The sequence below is a fragment of the Hylobates moloch genome, unplaced genomic scaffold (genome assembly GCF_009828535.3).
Source record: "Hylobates moloch isolate HMO894 unplaced genomic scaffold, HMol_V3 SCAFFOLD_88, whole genome shotgun sequence".
In the NCBI taxonomy this organism is placed as follows: domain Eukaryota; kingdom Metazoa; phylum Chordata; class Mammalia; order Primates; family Hylobatidae; genus Hylobates; species Hylobates moloch.
Genome location: NW_026652363.1, coordinates 87,057 through 106,572, shown reverse-complemented (window position 1 = coordinate 106,572; position 19,516 = coordinate 87,057). Strand labels below are relative to the sequence as shown.

The following is a 19,516-nucleotide window of genomic DNA, read 5'->3' as shown; positions in this document are numbered from 1 at the left end:
TGAAGCCCAGGTGCTGTGGTCAACTCTAATGAAAGGAAGGCTCTTCAATGGTTTTGAGGCAGAGCCATTGCTGGAGTCATCCGGGTTCCCTGTGGGGTATTTTCCTCAGGACAGTGATCAGTGTGATCAAGGCAGGTCATTTCTGCCCCCAAAGTGACACTCAGGCTTCTGCAGGGTGAGGATGTGTCCTTCTGTTACCAAAAAAAAAAAAAAAGATACAAAGTTCGGGGGACATTTTGCAGTCAGAGACAACATCAAATGTTATTACAGAATTGTAAATCTAGAGAAGTTCTCTGGGGTAATTTGCTAACAAGGCAACCCTAGACCATGACAGGAAACTCAGGCTTACACCACCTGCACTTGCCCCTGGGGACACCCCAGTATACAGTGTCCCAGGCTTTCCCTGGTTGTCCCAGGTACCCTGCAGGGAGGTTTGTGTCTGGGCTCATGCTGACTTCTACTCACTGTGTCTTTCACACAGTAATACACAGCCGTGTCCTCGGCTCTCAGGCTGTTCATTTGCAGATACAGTGAGTTCTGGGCATTGTCTCTGGAGACGGTGAATCGGCCCTTCACAGAGTCTGTGTAGAGTGTGGTACCACCACTTGTACTAATAACTGAGACCCACTCCAAACCCTTTCCTGGCGCCTGGTGGACCCAGCGCATAACATAGCTACTGAAGGTGAATCCAGAGGCTGCACAGGAGAGTCTCAGAGACCCCCCCAAGGCTTTAATAAGCCTCCCCCAGACTCCACCAGCTGCACCTCAAATTGGACACCTGCAAACACAGAGACACCCTGGTCAGAAACTGCCACACATAGCCACTGTTTCTCTCACTTACGTCCAGTCACACTCGGTATCTCTCATTCTCCATAAATCACCTTTTAAAATTGCAACAAGGAAAACCTAGCTCAGCCCAGACTCCATGGTGCGTCTTCTGTGTTCAGTGTTCATGACCAAGTGGAGACAGCTGGGAATCCCGGGGCTGGGGCTCCTCTTCCAGAGCTGCAGTGTCAGGATTTGGCTGGTTTTCCATAGCAGAGAGAGGGCCCTATTTTCTTGTCTCCTAATACATAGAGAGCTCTGGGGTGGGAACCCTGAGGAGACGGCAGACCCCAGATAAAACGACACGGCCCCACAGGAGTTGGGTGACAATTATGGTATTTGGAAAACACACTGTCTTATTAGGAAATTTTGTTGTGATAAATATTTGCACTATTTTATTTTTTAGATATTTATGTAAATTATGTTCTGTAGGAGCCAATGGTTTCTCCATTTACATACGTGGAAGTAAACCCACATATGGAGGAGGGGCTATCATGTTGACTTTGCTGGCAGGAGAGAAAGAACAGACCCGCAACTTGGAAGAGAGCGATTTCATCGTCACAGCTCATTAGTGCTAATTCCACATTCATGTTTTTCAAGCGCATGACAATTTATTTGGAGTTCTCTGTGCAGAAGGCGTGAGACTTCAGGGCACTTCCAGTTGACTTCTTCAGCACTTATTCTACAAAACTCATCGAATGTGGTTATTGCAGCCACATTTATAGGGGCCTTCTCTGTGCCATGGAGGGGCTCTTTCAAGTGCCGGGACCTGAAGTGCAACATTCACATGGATGTTGATCCGTCCCCACCTTGTCTAATACAGAATTTAATTTAAAGTATGTAAGTTTTTGACATCAGTTTTCCTACTGTGATGCCATCCATATTAATCCAATAATTGGCATTCGTGTTTGTCATGGGAAGGAAGCTTTGCTAGAGTAATGTGCAAATTCAGTCACCGTGCACAGCTAAAGGTGTTTCTCACTGACTTTAACTCCATGACATTATTAAACACCACAGGGCTCTACACAATCTTGGTTCACCCAGGGATTTTCCAATTCCTTCTATATGGGACTTGTGTGGTGATTACTATAAAAGGAGTGAGTGACCCAGAGCCTACTTAGAAGGGCGATCTCCAATGTGGATATATTAGTATCTCATCTCATAAAGAAATGGAAAATACCTAACACATGGAAAGTCCTGAGAAGAAACCTGGCATATGAAAAAAGCCTCGGCCCATTGGCTTCTGATCACCTTACTGTTAAATTGATTGCCTTCATATCATTTTGGAAAATTGAAGCAAAGTGTGGTGAATTGAAGTGTGATGTTGCTTGTTTGGTACAACAGCGGGGTGAGGATAACGAAGAGCCCTGTGATCCCGAGGAGACGGCCTAATCCAAGGAGAGGGAGGCTCCAGGTCATGTGGACTCACACGGGGCGCCTGCTTCTGCCCATCCCGCAGCCACTCCCAGAAGCCTTCAGGAGACAGGCGTGCAGATGGGCCCTTGAGACGATCAAATTAGTGCTGGAACTGAAGAAAAAGATAATGATCTGGGATAAATTTTAAAAAATAAAATAAAAAATTGTATTGTAAATTCACAAATTATGGTTATTTATATTTACAAGTTAAGAAGCAATGTTATGATTTGTGAATGCAATATGGAATAACTATGATAATTAAGAATTAAGATAATTATCATTAATCACCTCAAATTATTCTTATTTATTGTGACATTTGAAATTTACTCTGAGCTCTTTGGAATTAACCAATATACTACTTTTAAATGAACAACTAGAAATCAATTCATGTAAACAAATAAGAACAACTGAAATCAATTAGGAATTACTCTAATAATTTACACTTAGTTCATCATTAAGTTTGATTCTTCAGGAAATGTTTTTGGAATTATTTTATTGTAATGTTTAATATGAATGCCTAGCATATATGCATAGGTCTGTGTATGTATACATCTTTCTCTCTTTTTCTTTTTTTTTGTGAGATGGCGTATTGCCCTGTTGCCCAGGGTGGAGTACAGTGGCACAATCTCGGCTCACTGCAACCTCCGTCTGCTGGGTTCAAGCAATTCTCTTGCCTCAGCCTCCCGGGTAGCTGGGATTACAGGTGTGTGCTACCACACCCGGATAGTTTTTGTATTTTTAGTAGAGACGGGCTTTCGCCATGTCTGCCAGGCTGGTCTCGAACTCCTAACCTCAAGTAATTCACCTGCCTCGGCCTCCCAAAGAACTAGGATTACTGGCACGAGCCACCGTGCCCGGCCTGTACATATTTCTATGTCCATAGATTTATGTCCCTATAGCTATGTAGTTGCTGATGTCAACAAATGTTAATAAAACTCTGGAGGAATCAGTGCAAATAGGAATGTTTATTTCTTGAAAGTATATACTTGAAAATATAATAATATGTAGAATGTTAATAATTACTAAAATTTAAATATTAATGATAAAATTCATAATAAATATAAGTAACAAAATATCACAGCCTAGAAGGCTCCAGAGTCCTGCGAAGATAAACGTGACTTCTCCAGCTGAGGAGAAAGGAAACCTCCCCCTGCACCTGCTCCTGGGACCCGTCCCGTCCTCAGTGGGTCCCGAGCGCCCCCTGGTGGCCCCGCGCGCCCCTGCAGGGAGGTTTGTGTCTGGGCTCACACTGACCTCCCCTCACTGTGTCTCTAGTACAGTAATACACGGCTGTGTCCTCGGTTTTCAGGCTGTTCATTTGCAGATACACTGTGTTCTTTGAATCATCTCTTGAGATAGTGAATCTGCCTTTCACAGACGCGGCGTATTCTGCTGTTCCACCATCAGCTTTGTTTCTAATTAAACCTACCCACTCCAGCCCCTTCCCTGGAGCCTGGCGGACCCAGCTCATCCAGTAGTTACTGAAGGTGAATCCAGAGGCTGCACAGGAGAGTTTCAGGGACCCCCCAGGCTGGACCAAGCCTCCCCCAGACTCCACCAGCTGCACCGCACACTGGACACCTGCAAACACAGAGACACTCTGGTCAGAAACTGCCACACAAATCCACTGTTTCTCTCACTCATGTCCACTCACACTCAGTGTCTCTAGTACACCATGAATTACCTTTTAAAATAGCAACAAGGAAAACCCAGCTCAGCCCCAACTCCATGGTTGGTCTTCTGTGTTCAGTGCTGATCACCAGGTGGAAACTCTTGGGAATCCCAGGGCTGGGGCTCCTCTCCCACAGCTGCAGGGTCAGGGCTGGGCTGGTTTTCATCAGCAGAGGGAGGGCCCTATTTGCATGTCTCCTACTATATAGCAAGCTCTGGGGTGGGACGCCTGAGGAGAGGACGCGGCCCAGATAAGACGACTGTGCCTTGCAGGAGTTTGGTGACAATGATGGTATTTGGAAAATATGCTGTCTTATGATAAAATTATGCTGTGATAAACACTTTGAACTGATCATCCTATTTTATTTTTACATATTTGTGTAAATTATGTTTTGTCGCAGTCAATGTCTCTCCATGTACGGAAGTGAAAGTAAACCACACATGGAAAATGGGCTAAGGGTGTATTTAAGAGCTCATGTCTGGATAGGTGAGCCCTGGTATCTGGGCCTGTGGTCCTCATCACTGGCCCCACTTACTCCCTGAACCAACTCCAGGACAGAGCTGGGGATGCCTAGTGTGGTTGTGGAGCCCAATTTCTGTATTGAGAACATGTGTAATTTTGCTGCATTCTAGCATTCACCTAAAATATGGTGAGAACTAGGATTCAGGCAGATAAGTTCTTAGGTATTTTTGAAATTTAATATACATTTTTCTATCTTTCTATCATTCCTTCCTTGTCTAAGTTTCCACTTGTTTGCTTGTAATAAATTTAATAAGTTTTAGGTTACATATAACAATCTCTCATATATTTATATTGTACAGTTGATAAACATGATGGAACCGTCATCGTTATCAAGGTGGACAAGAGAATTCTCAATATTTCCTTTTGTTCTTCTGTATTCTTCATCCTTTTCCCTTTAATCCTTCTACCCCTTTCCCTGGCAACTACTGATCTTTACATTGCTGCAGATTCATTTTAATTTATCAGAATGTATATAAATGAAATAACATAGTATATACTCTTACTTATTTGGGTTACTTAACATAAACAATTAGATACTTTACCTCATAGTTTGGTATAGCAGACTTTTTTATTATAAATATTGGGTAGCATTCTAGCAGACAAATTTACCATAATTTGTTTTTCTATTAAGCAGCTGAAAAATATTGATTTTTTTATTATTCTAGGTCTTACTAAAGATCTGCTATTGCCAAAAAACACATGAAGAAATGCTCGTCATCACTGGCCATCAGAGAAATGCAAATCAAAACCACAATGAGATACCATCTCACACCAGTTAGAATGGCCATCATTAAAAAAGCAGGAAACAACAGGTGCTGGAGAGGATGTGGAGAAATAGGAACACTTTTACGCTGTTGGTGGGACTGTAAACTAGTTCAACCATTGTGGAAGTCAGTGTGGCGATTCCTCAGGGATCTAGAACTAGAAATACCATTTGACCCAGCCATCCCATTACTGGGTATATACCCAAAGGACTGTAAATCATGCTGCTATAAAGATACGTGCACACGTATGTTTATTGTGGCACTATTCACAATAGCAAAGAGTTGGAACCAACCCAAATGTCCAACAACAATAGACTGGATTAAGAAAATGTGGCACATATACACCATGGAATACTATGCAGCCATAAAAAATGACGAGTTCACGTCCTTTGTAGGGACATGGATGAAACTGGAAACCATCATTCTCAGTAAACTATCACAAGGGCAAAAAACCAAACACCGCATGTTCTCACTCATAGGTGGGAACTGAACAATGAGAACACATGGACACAGGAAGGGGAACATCACACTCCGGGGACTGTTGTGGGGTGGGGGGAGGTGGGAGGGACAGCATTAGGAGATATACCTAATGCTAAATGACGAGTTAATGGGTGCAGGAAATCAACATGGCACATGGATACATATGTAACAAACCTGCACATTGTGCACATGTACCCTAAAACCTAAAGTATAATAAAAAAATAAAATAAAATAAAAAGGAAAAAAAAAGATCTGCTATTAAGCTTGGAGATGTACATAGAAAAGGAATATGTTTTTCTTAGTTTTACAACTGCATCAACAATAACAGATAAACAGAGAAGATGGAAGTTTGAAAATTTTCTTTAATACTTTCAATACTTAAAGTTTCAAACAAACAACAAATCTGGTTTAAGGAGAAGCAAGTTCTTGCAGAGAGTAACAAAGGCAGGGTTTGAAATTACATATTTCTATGGCAGAGTCTGGAGTATGACATATAACCTATTACTAGAGAAAATAGAAATATATTTTGGGTTGCTTGAAATTGTGTGTGGTAAGCATGCTGTCATGTGAAATTGTAATTCACCATAATTTATGAGGTGCTCAAATAAACACAGAGACTCAGATTCTTTTTGGAAAAGGTCCACATAAGACGGAGAGGATGACTTGATGCACCTATATGTTGTTATATGTTTATATAAAGGCCATTTTCTAATAATACAGAGAGTCACGTACATGAGAATAAACATAGTGGCAGGTGTCCAGCGGTGAAATATGATGATGATGCCAAACCCCAACTCCAGCACCTTTTCCCTCTTCCACCTGCCTTGATGTGTGTCCTGAGCGCCTCCTGCTGCTCCTGAGCTTCCCTGCAGGGAGGTTTGTATCTGGGCTCACAATGTCTTTCCCTCGCTGTGTCTTTTGTATAAAAACTTGTGGTTGTATAATTTTTGCTCAGGTAGCTCAGCTGTAGGAAAAACTGTTTTTTGGATGTGGGTCTGGAGATGGCGACTGGACTGTTGAGGAGTGGGTTGGAATGTGCATTCCCTCATGACGTGTGCACCTGATCCACTCCAGTCCCTTCCCTGGGGGGCTGATGGATCTGGCTCCAGCAGGAAGCACTGGTTGTGATGGGGAATCTAGAGATGGCACAGGTGAAGGAGAAGGGCTGTGAGGGCTTCACCAGGCCAAGAGTGCACTTTGAAACACAGTTGTCGACATGCACAGATTCTGAACAACATGTTGAAATTCACAAATATGCAAATTTTGATGCATAGATAAAAACAGATTAGTATTGGTATTGATATATAGAGGGATGAGAAATAAACTGAAACTGATCAATAGCCACCTGATTTTCAGCATAAGAAGCAAAAATATACGATAGATAAATCAAAGTCTCTCATTAAAAGGGAGTTAGAAAAACTGGATGTACACATGCAAAGAATTAAGAATCAAGAATTTTAGTTTAGAATAAACCCACAAATCAACTCTAAATGGGCTAAATAATTAAAAGTCTGACCTGCAATTGTAAAATTTCCCCCACCCAGAAAACAATATTAAGGATGATTTACTATATTTCAAATTAAAGGCACAGACAACAAAAGCAGAATTGAACAAGTGGAACTAAATCACAACAAAAAGATTCTATAAAGCATGGAAAAAATTCCAACCTATAGAATGGGAGAATATAATTGCAAGCCATGCATTTGAAAAAGTGTTAATATCCAAAATATACATGCAACTTCTACAACTCATTAGCAAAATGATAATTGGGTGATTGTATAGTGGTCAGTTTTACACCTTAAAACATAAAAGATTTAAGAACATAGGTCCCATGTTAAAGGTTCTTCCCTCTGGGTCATGGTAAGTTTGATGGTTACACTCGGTTATGGTAGACTTTGTAGTTATTCAATCCAACATTAATACAGGTGGTGTTAGTCAGGCGCAGTGGCTCACACCTGTAATCCTAGCACTTGGGAGGCTGAGGCAGGTGGATCATCTGAGGTCAAGAGTTTGAGACCAGCCTAATAAATATGGTGAAACCCCATCTCTACCAAAAATACAAAAATTAGCCGGACGTGTTGGCATGTTCCTGTAATCCCAGCCACTAGGGAGGCTGAGACAGGAGAAGTGCTTGAACTCGGGAGGCAGAGGTTGCAGTGAGCCGAGATCATGACATTGCAGTCCAGTCTGGGTGACAGAGCGAGACTCCATCTCCATATATAAAATATATTATATATTATATATATCCACGTATGTATACATATGTGTGAAATAGATCTATTTAGTGTTGTGAATTTACTTAATAGATGTTATTAAAACTGTCATGAACTGATTCTAGGTTACATTGACATTGATAAAACGGATGGACCTGATTCCATCACAGCAGAACTGGAGAAAATGAAATTCCATGGTGATTCAGCAGCTTCACTTCTCTCTGGGACCTCCAGCCTGCACTTATTGATGGATGATCTAGGGACACTGGATATTCCCAGACATGTCCAAAAACTGTCATTCTCTATGTCTCACAGAAATGTGGCATGTCCACCTGTAGCTTGTCAGCCGTGAATAACAGACAGAAAGAGACTCTAAAATGTAATAATATTTATTCTAGGATGTGCATTGAAATTGAAATATGTATGGGTGCATTCAGGGTGGTAAAGGAAGATAAGGAATTAAGGAAAAATGAGGAGGTTTACGTCAGCTGTTTTGAGACAATTATCCCTGACTAGAAGGGTCAATAACAGGGGTGACATCGCCGTAAGGTTGAACATGCAGATGCTGGGCAGATATTCTTGGAGAAGTAATTATTTTAAGGTTGTGATGGCCTCAGTACAAGGTTGTGGCTGTTCAGAGTCCATTTATGATAGTTCTTGTTATGAGGAATATGTGTGTTAGAAACCTCCTTCATGGCCTCCCCCAGCTTCATTCATTAGGGTTTTAACACAAGTGGATCCATTTGGATTTTGATAAATTTCACAAGTTCTTTCTAACACTACTTCTGAGGCAGACGACTCTGACAGTGTGCATGGAACAGGGTTAATTCCACATCCACATCCCAATTTGATCAAATAAGTTTATCCCCTTCACTATTAAGGGCCAATTGCATTCCCAGATGAGTCTACACACAACACAGTGGAGGTTCCTGAGGAAATGGGGAGAGAAGGAAATCCCATCAGCTTCTCCCACATGGCTGCAGGAGCCACAGCCTGAGCCCCACCTGAGCTCCAAGTAAATGCCGTGAGCCCTGGAATGTAGACCACAGAGACCATCTCTTTCTTTTTCATAAAGCAGAAAAAGCAAATAATAAAGGGAGAACAAACGCTCCAAAGAAAGAAGGTGGATTGGGAGCCAAAGGAGCACTAGGTCAGTGCTGATGCTGACTGGCTTTATGTCAGGAGAAGGGTCAGACGTGAACCCTGTGAGCTTCTACATGACACTGAGCCTGGCCCAGCCTCTCTGTTGGCTGTGATCGAACTTCCTAAAGACTGTTCTAGTCAGCGAATCTCCCTGATGTTTCTGTCCTGAGTATAATTGGAGACGACTCACCAGGCACCTCTGAGTTTCCTCAGGACTCTGATCTTGGTGACAAGAGTTGAGGACTTTTCATCTCTGTAAGTGTCAATCTGCATTTTGTGCATGTGAGAATAGTCCTCATATTAAAATGATATTTTAAAAATATGTAGAGATGACATTAGTAAGCACAGTATTCTAAACTTAGAGAGGTTCACTAGAGAAACTGTGAGAAGATGAAGTCCCACATCCTGACAGGAAACAGCCTCCATCTGCACCTGCCTCCGGGGCTGACTCTGATCAGTGGGTCCTGAGCACCCCCTGCAGCTGATTTCCCCCCAGGGTTCCTGCAGGGAGGTTTGTGTCTGGGCTCACACTGACTTCCCCTCACTGTGTCTCTCGCACAGTAATACACGGCCGTGTCCTCGGTTTTCAGGCTGTTCATTTGAAGATACAGCGAGTTCTTGGTGTTGTCTCTGGAGATGGTGAATCGGCCCTTCACGGAGTCTGTGTAGTATTTGTCACTACCACTAGGACTACTAATACGTGAGACCCACTCCAGCCCCTTCCCTGGAGCCTGGCGGACCCAGTCCATGTAGTAGTCACTGAAGGTGAATCCAGAGGCTACACAGGAGAGTCTCAGGGACCCCCCAGGCTGGACCAAGCCTCCCCCAGACTCCACCAGCTGCACCTCACACTGGACACATGCAAACAAAAGAAACCCTGGTCAGAAACTGCCACACATATCCACTGTTTCTCTCACTCTTATCCACTCACACCCAATTTTTCTATTTCTCCATGACTTACCTTTTAAAACAACAACAAGAAAAACCCAGCTCAGCCATGGCTCCATGGCGAGTCCTCTGTGTTCAGTGCTGATCACCAAATGAAAACACCAGAAAATCCCAGGGCTGGGGCTTCTCTCCCACAGCTGCAGGATCAGGGCTGGGCTGGTTTTCATCAGCAGAGGGAGGACCCTATTTGCATGTCTCCTAGTATATAGCAAGCTCTGGGGTGAGAGGCCTGAGGAGAGAGTGGGGCTCACAGCATGTGAGAGTGTCCTGGGGGAGATTTGTGATATTGATAGCATTTGGAAATTGTGGCTTCTTATTGTCAGTTTGTTCTGTGATAAAACCTTAAAACCTATAAATCTTATAATTTTGTAATTTTTATTTTTAAACAGTTGTATTGAGGTACAGTAGAGCAACAGAAAGTGCATATTTTTAAAGTTAGAACAAATCATCTTTTATTTTTTCACATGCAGTGAAACCATGGTATGTAGTATCAATGTTATTTCCATGTAACAGATGAAAAATTACCAGCAAAATCAAAGCTCGGTTGTTCAATCTCCCTAGAGCTCACATTTGGTCAGGGTGACCTGGGTATCTGGGCCTGTGCTTCTCACCACTGAGCCTGACTGCTCCCTGAACCAAGCACAGCACACGGGGGGTCGCACCTAGTGATGTCTGCAGAACCTTTTCTCTGTAACGAGAACATGGTGTGATGTGTACGCGCTGTTGTGATTACCTAACAAATGTGAAGAAAAGCACGTTTCCTACAGTTTTATTTTCTTGAGTGTCATACATTTCTCATGTTGGTATCTATCTTTCCATCAATCTTTAACAAATAATCTACCCACTGATTTCCAATACCCTCATTGAGGCATTATTGCTGTATAATAAATATTGCATAATTAAAGTGTGCAGTGTAGTAAGCACTGAAGCCAAGCATGGTGGTGCACACCTGTAGTCCCAGCTACATAGGGCAGAGGGAGGAGGATGGCTGGAGACCCAGGGTCTGAGGCTGCAGAGAGCTGTGATCTCACCACTGAGCTCCAGCCTGGATGACAAAGCAAGACCATGTCTCCAAAGGAAAAAAAATGTAATTTCTCAGGTGCTCACCTGTGCATCCAAAATAACAATCAAAATAACGACGATTACAGTTAAAAGCTTCCCTGTGTTCCTCTCCTTCCTGCCTCCCAGTCATTTCCCTCTCACCATACTGAGTCAACCTCTCATCTTTGTTAATTCAGATCTATTTTTCGAGATTTTGTTAAAGTGAAATCTTGTATTTTCAATTTCATTTGTGTGGCTTCTTGCTCAGCATAATTACTTGTGAGTCAGTAATTTGGTTGTGTATGAAGAATGTGTTGATTCTAATGAGGAACAGAATTCCAGTTAAAGAATGCACCCACGGTATTTATCTAGAAAGCTCTTTAATATTGGCATAATTTCCAGTTTCTGAGTATTACAAACAAAGCTTCTACTCAGCCTGGAGATGCAGGCATCCCAGAAAATATATCATTTTTACTAAAACAACTGACTTTAGTAAGCTGCAAATCAGCACATTTTCTTTAGTACACCAGATTACTGATGTTATAGTACAATGAAGAGACCTTACACATTTTGAAAGTCAATGACTTGCAGGAACAAACAGGAAGAGAATATGACCTTATCTGGGGCAGAGGCCAGCAAATGTCATATAAGCTAATGCAAAATTAAATTAGACATATTCATTGGATTGTTTAAAATTGAGTATAATAAAGAAGTTATTGTTTAAATTATCAGAGGACATACAACTGAGAGATTCCTATTGCTATTGAAACCTTTTCTCCCAGGATTGAGGACACATCACAAAAATCTCCACCCTCTTCCTCTCGAGATGATTCTGTGTGGGAAAGCAGAACGGCAGCTGTGGCTGAAATGCATCCAGACCCACCTCCCTCACCACCACCACATGACCGAAGAATTAACATGCAGGGGCAAAGCCACTATCGCCTATGTGTTACAGGCACTGGAGGAACTCATAGAAACTGGGGTGGAAGAAAGAAAAGCTCCAAAGCTCTGTCCATTCTCTCAGGAATAACAGCCTCATCTCCCACCTCCTCTCTCTTCCCTCAGGAAGAACAGCCTCATCCTGCTGGGAAGGGCAGAAAAGAGGAAGCTGAAGACATCAGTGGGAAGACATAGTGGCTGCTGGGAGAAGACCTGGGAAAGAACAAGGAGACCCTCTACCCAGGAATGGGAGGAAGATGCATGGATCAGCATCACACCTGCAGGAGGGGCAGGGATACTTGGAAGGACACGTCCTGAGCCAGGACTGTGACGTCTGCCCGCAGTATGGCTCCCTCAGAAGGACACAGAGTGCCCGTTCAGTGCAACCCTTCCCACCACACTGACAATCATCAGGTCCATGTGGCTCTGGGATGACCTGGGGGAGATGAAAGACAGAGTCTGTGTGGATAGGACAAGACTAAGGCCCAAAGCCAAGCAGGAAACAAAATTAAGGTGTCATTGGAGTGATCTGAGTGTCTGGTGGCTGAAGAGGACTTAGATTCTGGGAGCCACCGTGACAATGACTTTCAAATGTAGCCCCGACTAGTTTCACACAATTTTCTACAATAAAGGCCAAGAAAAGAAAGAATCTGATTGTCTGCAAAAATTGCAAAAAAATCATAAAACAAATAATTAGCTGATATAATGAATCCGATAGAAGTATCTGTGGAATGTAAATTTTGAAATAACTGCATAAATGCTTTGAAACATTTACACTTGATCCCATTGTTAGTCTATGCATAACTTCATAAGAATTTGCCAATATGTGCTATAACTAATACTAATATAACTAATACTGTATGAATATCATGCTTGTAACTAAGACCACAGAGTAGGTTCTGTTAGAACTCTTGATGAAACAATCAACTTTGCAAAATATTTGGAGAGATTTATTCTGAGCCGCATGTGGGGACCATGCCCTGTGACACAGCCCCAGAAGGTCTTGAGAACATGTGCCCAAAGTGGCTTGATGGCAGCTTAAATTTAATATCTTACAGAGACAGACATCAACCAATACACGTGAGAAACGTGTTGATTTGCTCCATAAAGAAAAACTGCTAGAAGTGAGGCAGTGTGGGGCGGGGATTACACCTTACAGGTGAACGCAAAGATTTTCTGATTGGCAATTGGTTGAAAGACTTAAGTTTTTTTCTAAAGACCTGAAACCAGTAGAAAAAAGTTTCTAGGTTAAGATAATGGGTTTTGGAGAGCAAGATTCTTATTATGTATATGAAGTCTCTTTTTTCATATATATATATTTTTATTATACTTTAAGTTCTAGGGTACATGTGCACAACGTGCAGGTTTGTTACATATGTATACATGTGCCATGTTGGTGTGCTGCACCCATTAACTCATCATTTACATTAAGAATATCTCCTAATGCTATCCCTCTCCCGTCCCCCCAACCCCACAACAGGCCCCAGTGTGTGACGTTCCCCTTCCTGTGTCTTGTGACCACTTTTAGAGGCAATGGATGGGAAATGTTTTCTCCTAAGACCTTTAAAAGATATTAGACTCTCAGCTAATCTCTTCGGTATAACAAAAACACCTGGAAAGGGAAAGAGATTCTCTATAGAATATAAATTTCTCTCACAAAAGATAACTTTGCAGGGCAATTTTAAAATATGTCAAAGGAATATTCTAGCCTTTGATTCCTTTCAAAGCCTGCTCTCTGTCATGTGATGCTATTCTTGAGTCAGGTTAGAATTTGGCATTTTGCTGCTACAAAGAATCTGTTTTCTGAGGCTTAAGCTCTGTTTTAATAAAAATGCTGGTCAGTTGTGCTTGAATTCCAAAGGGAGGAGGGTATAATGAGGCATTTCTGATCCTCTATTTCTAACACGGCCTGAGCTAGGTTTTCAAGTGTCTCTGGAATTCCTTGGTGAAGAGGAAGGGTCTATCCAGTCAGTTGGATGCTTAGAATTGTAATTTTAGTTTCTAGGACAGATATGAGATTTATCTTAGGGGTACCAGAAAATATTTACTGAGATAATCACATTGAAGTTGAGACTTGAAAGATGGTCCGAGATTCTTCCCTGCAAACCTTTTCTCCTGAGACTAGAAGAAGAAAACTTACCAGAAACAAATGTTAACATCTCTTCTGTGTTCAAAATAGCCACCCATTAGGAAAACAGTTAAACTTGGGAGACTTATCTTTAGAAGCAAGTAGTCTACTTGATTTCTAAAATCATTTACAAACCCACAGATTCCGATTAGTTTACAGATTATGCAGAGCAACCCATCCAATGGGTGTAGGGAGACTGCCTGAAACTATTGCTATGGAATAAAAGATGAAATGCTCCTGATTATTGTAAATACAAATTTGCATGCAGGATTGTGTAAAGACAATGCCAGGTGGGGCCGCCAGAAGGAGCCAACAGCGTGTGATGTGCCTCCCCCTGCAGAGAGCCTATGAATGGACGTGCAGTCAGGGAGGTTTCACATCACCAAGATTCCTAACCCAGAAAAGCAGATGTTCATAGCTCTGGGAATGGAATGCGACCCTTGTGGGGAACCTATAAATGGACGCATGAGGGGCACCTGTTCATATGGATAAGACAGGGCTATAAATACCCTCATCTTGCCATGGCTCTTCTAGGCCTCTTTAGGGTTAAGGCATACTCCCTTCGGAGAATTTCTGGTCTAACCCATTGTCTAGCTTCACGTCCTGTTTCTATGGATTGTTTGTAACCAGCTTTTGCTGCAACTGTTACTGCTGATGAATATCTTGCTAATCATAGGTTATGGAAAGACTGTGTTTCTGTTTTAAGGCTCTGTTAGAAATTACTGATACACACACTATATTGTAAATTCTTATCTCTGTATACTGTACCTCTACACACAAATGTACTGTACTTCTGCATACAGATGTTATGTTAAAGAATTACTTCATCCCCATGTGACCATCTCACCTCATAATCAAATGACCCTAAATCCCTCACTAACCTACCCCCACCCTCACTAAACTTAATAATAAATGCTGGTATATCCAGTGCAGTGGGACCAGAAGGCGGTGACACCCCTGGACCCAGCTTTCACTTTCTTGTGTGTGTCTATTATTTCTCAACCTGTCGATCCACCTGGGAACAAAGAGAGAGCCCTGTTGCATTGCAGGCTGCTGGTCAGATCCCGCAATAAATGGGAATCTGCAATTAGCTGGATTCCTTGGCCTTGTTGTTTTTTAATGTTTAATTTATATAGATACATAATAGTTTAAAATCTTTAGGGGTACAAGTGAGATGTTGATAATAGCATTTTATGTGCAATGATCAAATCTGGATAACTGGGATAACCTTCATCTCAATCATTGATTACTTTTTGTGTTATGAACACTCTAAATCTTATCTTCTAGCTATTTTGAAACATACAATAAATTATTAACTGGAGTTGTCTATGTGTCGCTTTAGCATTCCCAGCAGCAAGGAGTGAAAGTTCCTGTTTTTCAACTTCCTCATCACCATTTGATATTGTCTACATCGTGTATTTTGCCCATTTTCATAGGTTAGCAGAATTTTTAAAATATTAAACAAACATGTACCTAATGAAAATCAAGTTGATCACTTTTTATATTTATTTTTAGGTGTGGTTTCTATTCAGGTCTTTGCCCATTTTAAAATTAAATTTTGTTGTTTTATTGTTGTTCAATTGTAAGTTAATTTGTATATTTGTGATAAAATCCCTTTTCTAAATATTGGATTTGCAAGGAAATTCTCCAAATCTGTGGCTTATCTTTTCACTCTCATGTAAGGGCTTATTTTCAAAGGCATAGGTTAGTTTATCCATATATGAAAAGAGGATAATTGTAATTCTAAATTCTAAGAATTATTAGAATAATAATGTTGGTTAAATTAATCCCAGTATCTGGCGCTTCACAGGTTTTGGTGTAACACCAGTGAGAAAAATTCGTAGAGTATTCTGTGAAGACCAGAAATCAGAAGGTGATAAAGGGACGATTATATTTGAATAATCTGGAGATAGGAAGTGTATTTGGTATTCTTCTCCTTCTATTTCTCTGTGAAGACAAAATGGATAGATGGCATCTCCATGTGAAATGGGACACAAAGTTTTTAAGATGATTCTGAAGGGAAGTTGCTAATACGATCTCTCAGGGGATGTTCCAACACAGGCTGCGGAGGGGATGGTGGCCGCCGGTGGTTGCTGTCAGCCCCAGGGTTGGTCGGTGTGGCCCCTATTTTGTCCATGAGAGATATTAGACTGTAATGTACCACATGCAGGTGAGTTTCTTAATCTCAGATGAGGGGAGAACATGAGAACACAGAAGACGGGAAAACTGAAGATCTCACTACATCAGCCACATTCCATTGAGGAGAATCTGTCACTGAGAGACCCGGGGACGCTCAGGGAATGGAGAGGAGTTTGGGGGATATTATCCATGAAAGAACCGACATGGAAGGAGGGTTTATATGTTTGTTCACAGAGAATGGTGGCTTATGTCAGGATTCCCACAGGTTTCAGAAATAGTTTCTAATAACAAATGTCACACTTTATTTAGAATTGATTTATTTTTTATAATTTATTTTCCCCCTCTAGGCAGCACCACAGAAGAATGTTCTCAGAATCCTTCCTGATCCTCTATGAGTTCCTGGTGCAGCTCCTGGAGGAAAAGCCTGCGTGGGGAGGGAGCCCTCCTCGTGCAGCCCTGAGGCTGTCCTGTCACCTCACCCGCCACTGCCCTTCAGTCACTTCCCGAACACTTATGAGTTAACCTTCCTGAAACATGTGGCATTTGGCAGTGTCTTTCCCAGGAAAGAAAATACTTCCGTTCTGTTTATCCCTGGAGGCTCCCGTCCCTTTCTGGAGCACGGGTTGCAGTTGAGTGTGTGGTGGTGGATAATCAGTGGGAGGAGGTTTGTGTGCATCTTGTCATCTTCCAGAGTGCACCCCTCATGGGGTTGACACTGACAAGCACGCAGATGGGCTTTCTCAGCTGGAAGATGACAGATGTTTTTGTAACCTTTGACCCCAGGAAGGCTCTCCCACTGCAAGACCAATCAGGCTCAGGCCTCTGGCTAAAGTGCAGCCAGCAAAGGGTCCAGTGCCCAACCCTGAGAGCTCCTTCCAGGTGCCAAACCGCTTTGTAAAGGAAGCTTTTTTCCTGCCTGGATCTCATGCATGTGTTTGCATTTTCTGCCCAAAGTGCTTTATCCAGAAACACCCCCAAGATCTTACAGTGTTTTGAATCCGACTGAAGGGCATTATTCACGAAGGCCCTCATGAACAAAGTCTCCACTGCTCATTAAAGGACATTAATTGTAGGATTCACCAGAAGCCGCTGGCCTTTTAGTTGCACAGACCTGCCTCTGTGCCTGTGGTCCCCAACCTTTTTGACACCAGGGAACAGTTTCGTGGATGACAATTTTTCCATGGATGAGGGAGGCAGGTGGTTACGGGATGAACCTGCTCCACCTGCAATCATCAGGCATTAGATTCTCACAGGGAGCGCTCGCCCTAGATCCCTTGCATGCACAGTTCACAATAGAATTCGGCTCCTAGGAAAGTCTAATGTGCAGCTGATCTGACAGGAGGCGGAGCTCAGGCAGTGATGCTCACCCCCTGCTCATCTCCTGCTGTGCGGCCTGCTTTCTATCAGGCTGCTGACCAGTACGGGTTCACTGCCTAGGGGTTGGAGACCCCTGTCGTAAGTGCTTGGAGGCCTTATCCTCTTTGTAGGGGCATATAAAACCAGGAGCCAGATGAGCTCTTAACCACTGTACATTTTATGGATTGTTGAGGAGATCCCTGCTGTAAATGCTTGGAGGCCTTACCTCTGGAAAGGGGCATAGAAAACCAGGAGTCAGTTGAGCTCTAAGTCAATGTACATTTTATGGATTCTTGAGGAAACAGTTCAAAGAGGATCATCCCCACCCACTTTCCCTCACCTGGCATCATTTCCTGAAACCACTAGAAGAACCTGGGGTGCTTCAAGGTAATTTAGGCTTGTTATACCAGGGACCACCAGGAAAGGAAACAATTAATGTGTCCATGTGGGTTCATCTGTGGCAAGTTATTTATTACTTCAGTGCAGGGTGTTGATCATGGAGAAGTCTGTGCGTGTCTTGGGCAGGAGTACATGGGAATTCTGTGTATTCTACACAAATTTGCTGTAATCCTAAAAATGTTTTAAAATAAAATTAATGTAAAAGGAGTGGCAAAGACATTTTGTTAGAAATGTTGGCCACTTTTTAGAAATTATATTTAGTCTCACCATGTGATCAAGCAATCCTGCTCCAAATGATTTATCCATTCGATTTTAAAATTTACGTACTCACAAAGGAATGTTTGCATCAGCTTAATTGATTGCTGCCTTTCCCACTCTGTGAATGTTACTTACAGGGTGAAAATTGAAAAGATTATTTCCTATATAATTGGAATGTACACGTCTTTCTAGTTCTACTTTTACTCAGTGACTTAACCCATCTTCTAAACACTTTAAACCTCATAAATGCTGTCATCTCCTCAGCCCAGTCACAGCTGCCTCCTCCCTGGGGTTTCTGACACTCTCAGGATGTGGGTTTTCACACTGTGTCTGTTGCACAGTAATACACGGCCGTGTCCTCAGATCTCAGGCTGCTCAGCTCCATGTAGGCTGTGTCTGTAGACGTGTCCGCGGTTATGGTGACTCTGCCCTGGAACTTCTCTGCATATTTTGTTTCACCATCTTCAGGATCAACACGTCCCATCCACTCAAGCCCTTTTCCAGGAGCCTGTCGCACCCAGTGCATGTAGTAGCTGGTGAAGGTGTATCCAGAAGCCTTGCAGGAGATTTTCACGGTGGCCCCAGGTTTCTTCACCTCAGCCCCAGACTGAACCAGCTGGACCTCGGCGTGGGCACCTGTGGAGAGGACAGAGGAGCGGATGAGACCTCACTTAACTGGACCCAGTCCCCTCATCCGCCCTGGGACTAAGGATTCTCTTGCCTGTAGCTGCTGCCACCAAGAGGAGGAGCCTCCAGGTCCAGTCCATGGTGAGGTGCTGTGCTCTGGGGGCTTCTGTAGGGGAGGGATGTGGTTGTTGTGTGATGCTCCCTGGGCAAGGACAGATCTGTATTTACCTCGGTAGACACCACTGCATTTGCATATTCATGAGGCAGGTATTTCATAGCTCAGGCCATGCCACCCTGAGGAAGAAGATAGGTGACACGTGGACCACGCCACAGTGGGACACTGATGCCCTGAACTTTGTTTAATGATATTTGTCCTCTGACATGCCCAGGAGTCCATGAAGACAGAACCCCTCTCACAGAAACCCAGAATCTCACAGGACATGGTCCTCGACGTGATTCCCTGTTCCTATGGCTCACTGACAATCTGAACTTTTCCTGAGCCTTGCCCTCTGCACATCTGACTTCTGGGATGAGTGTGTCTCCGGACAGTAACACCCATTGAATTAATAAAACCACCTCTCAATTCCTAACTACAATACATTTGAAAGGCCTAGACATTTCTCCTTTTAAATGTGTTTTGCATTAA

The 19,516-nt window shown here is 42.7% G+C and overlaps 2 pseudogenes and 2 gene segments (V, D, J or C); all 4 read right to left on the bottom strand.

Annotated features, from left to right (window-relative positions):
* Window positions 1-280: 280 nt before the first annotated feature.
* Window positions 281-1,097, bottom strand: LOC131382584 (immunoglobulin heavy variable 3-23-like; annotated as a pseudogene).
* A 2,324-nt stretch (window positions 1,098-3,421) lies between these two features.
* Window positions 3,422-4,036, bottom strand: LOC131382583 (immunoglobulin heavy variable 3-15-like). The segment is given in 2 exon segments: window positions 3,422-3,822; window positions 3,926-4,036. Coding segments are annotated over 2 exon segments (447 nt in total).
* Window positions 4,037-4,385: 349 nt separating this feature from the next.
* On the bottom strand, window positions 4,386-16,228 carry LOC131382582 (uncharacterized; annotated as a pseudogene).
* A 2,276-nt stretch (window positions 16,229-18,504) lies between these two features.
* On the bottom strand, window positions 18,505-19,056 carry LOC116463940 (immunoglobulin heavy variable 1-69-2-like). The segment is given in 2 exon segments: window positions 18,505-18,879; window positions 18,965-19,056. Coding segments are annotated over 2 exon segments (363 nt in total).
* Window positions 19,057-19,516: the final 460 nt, after the last annotated feature.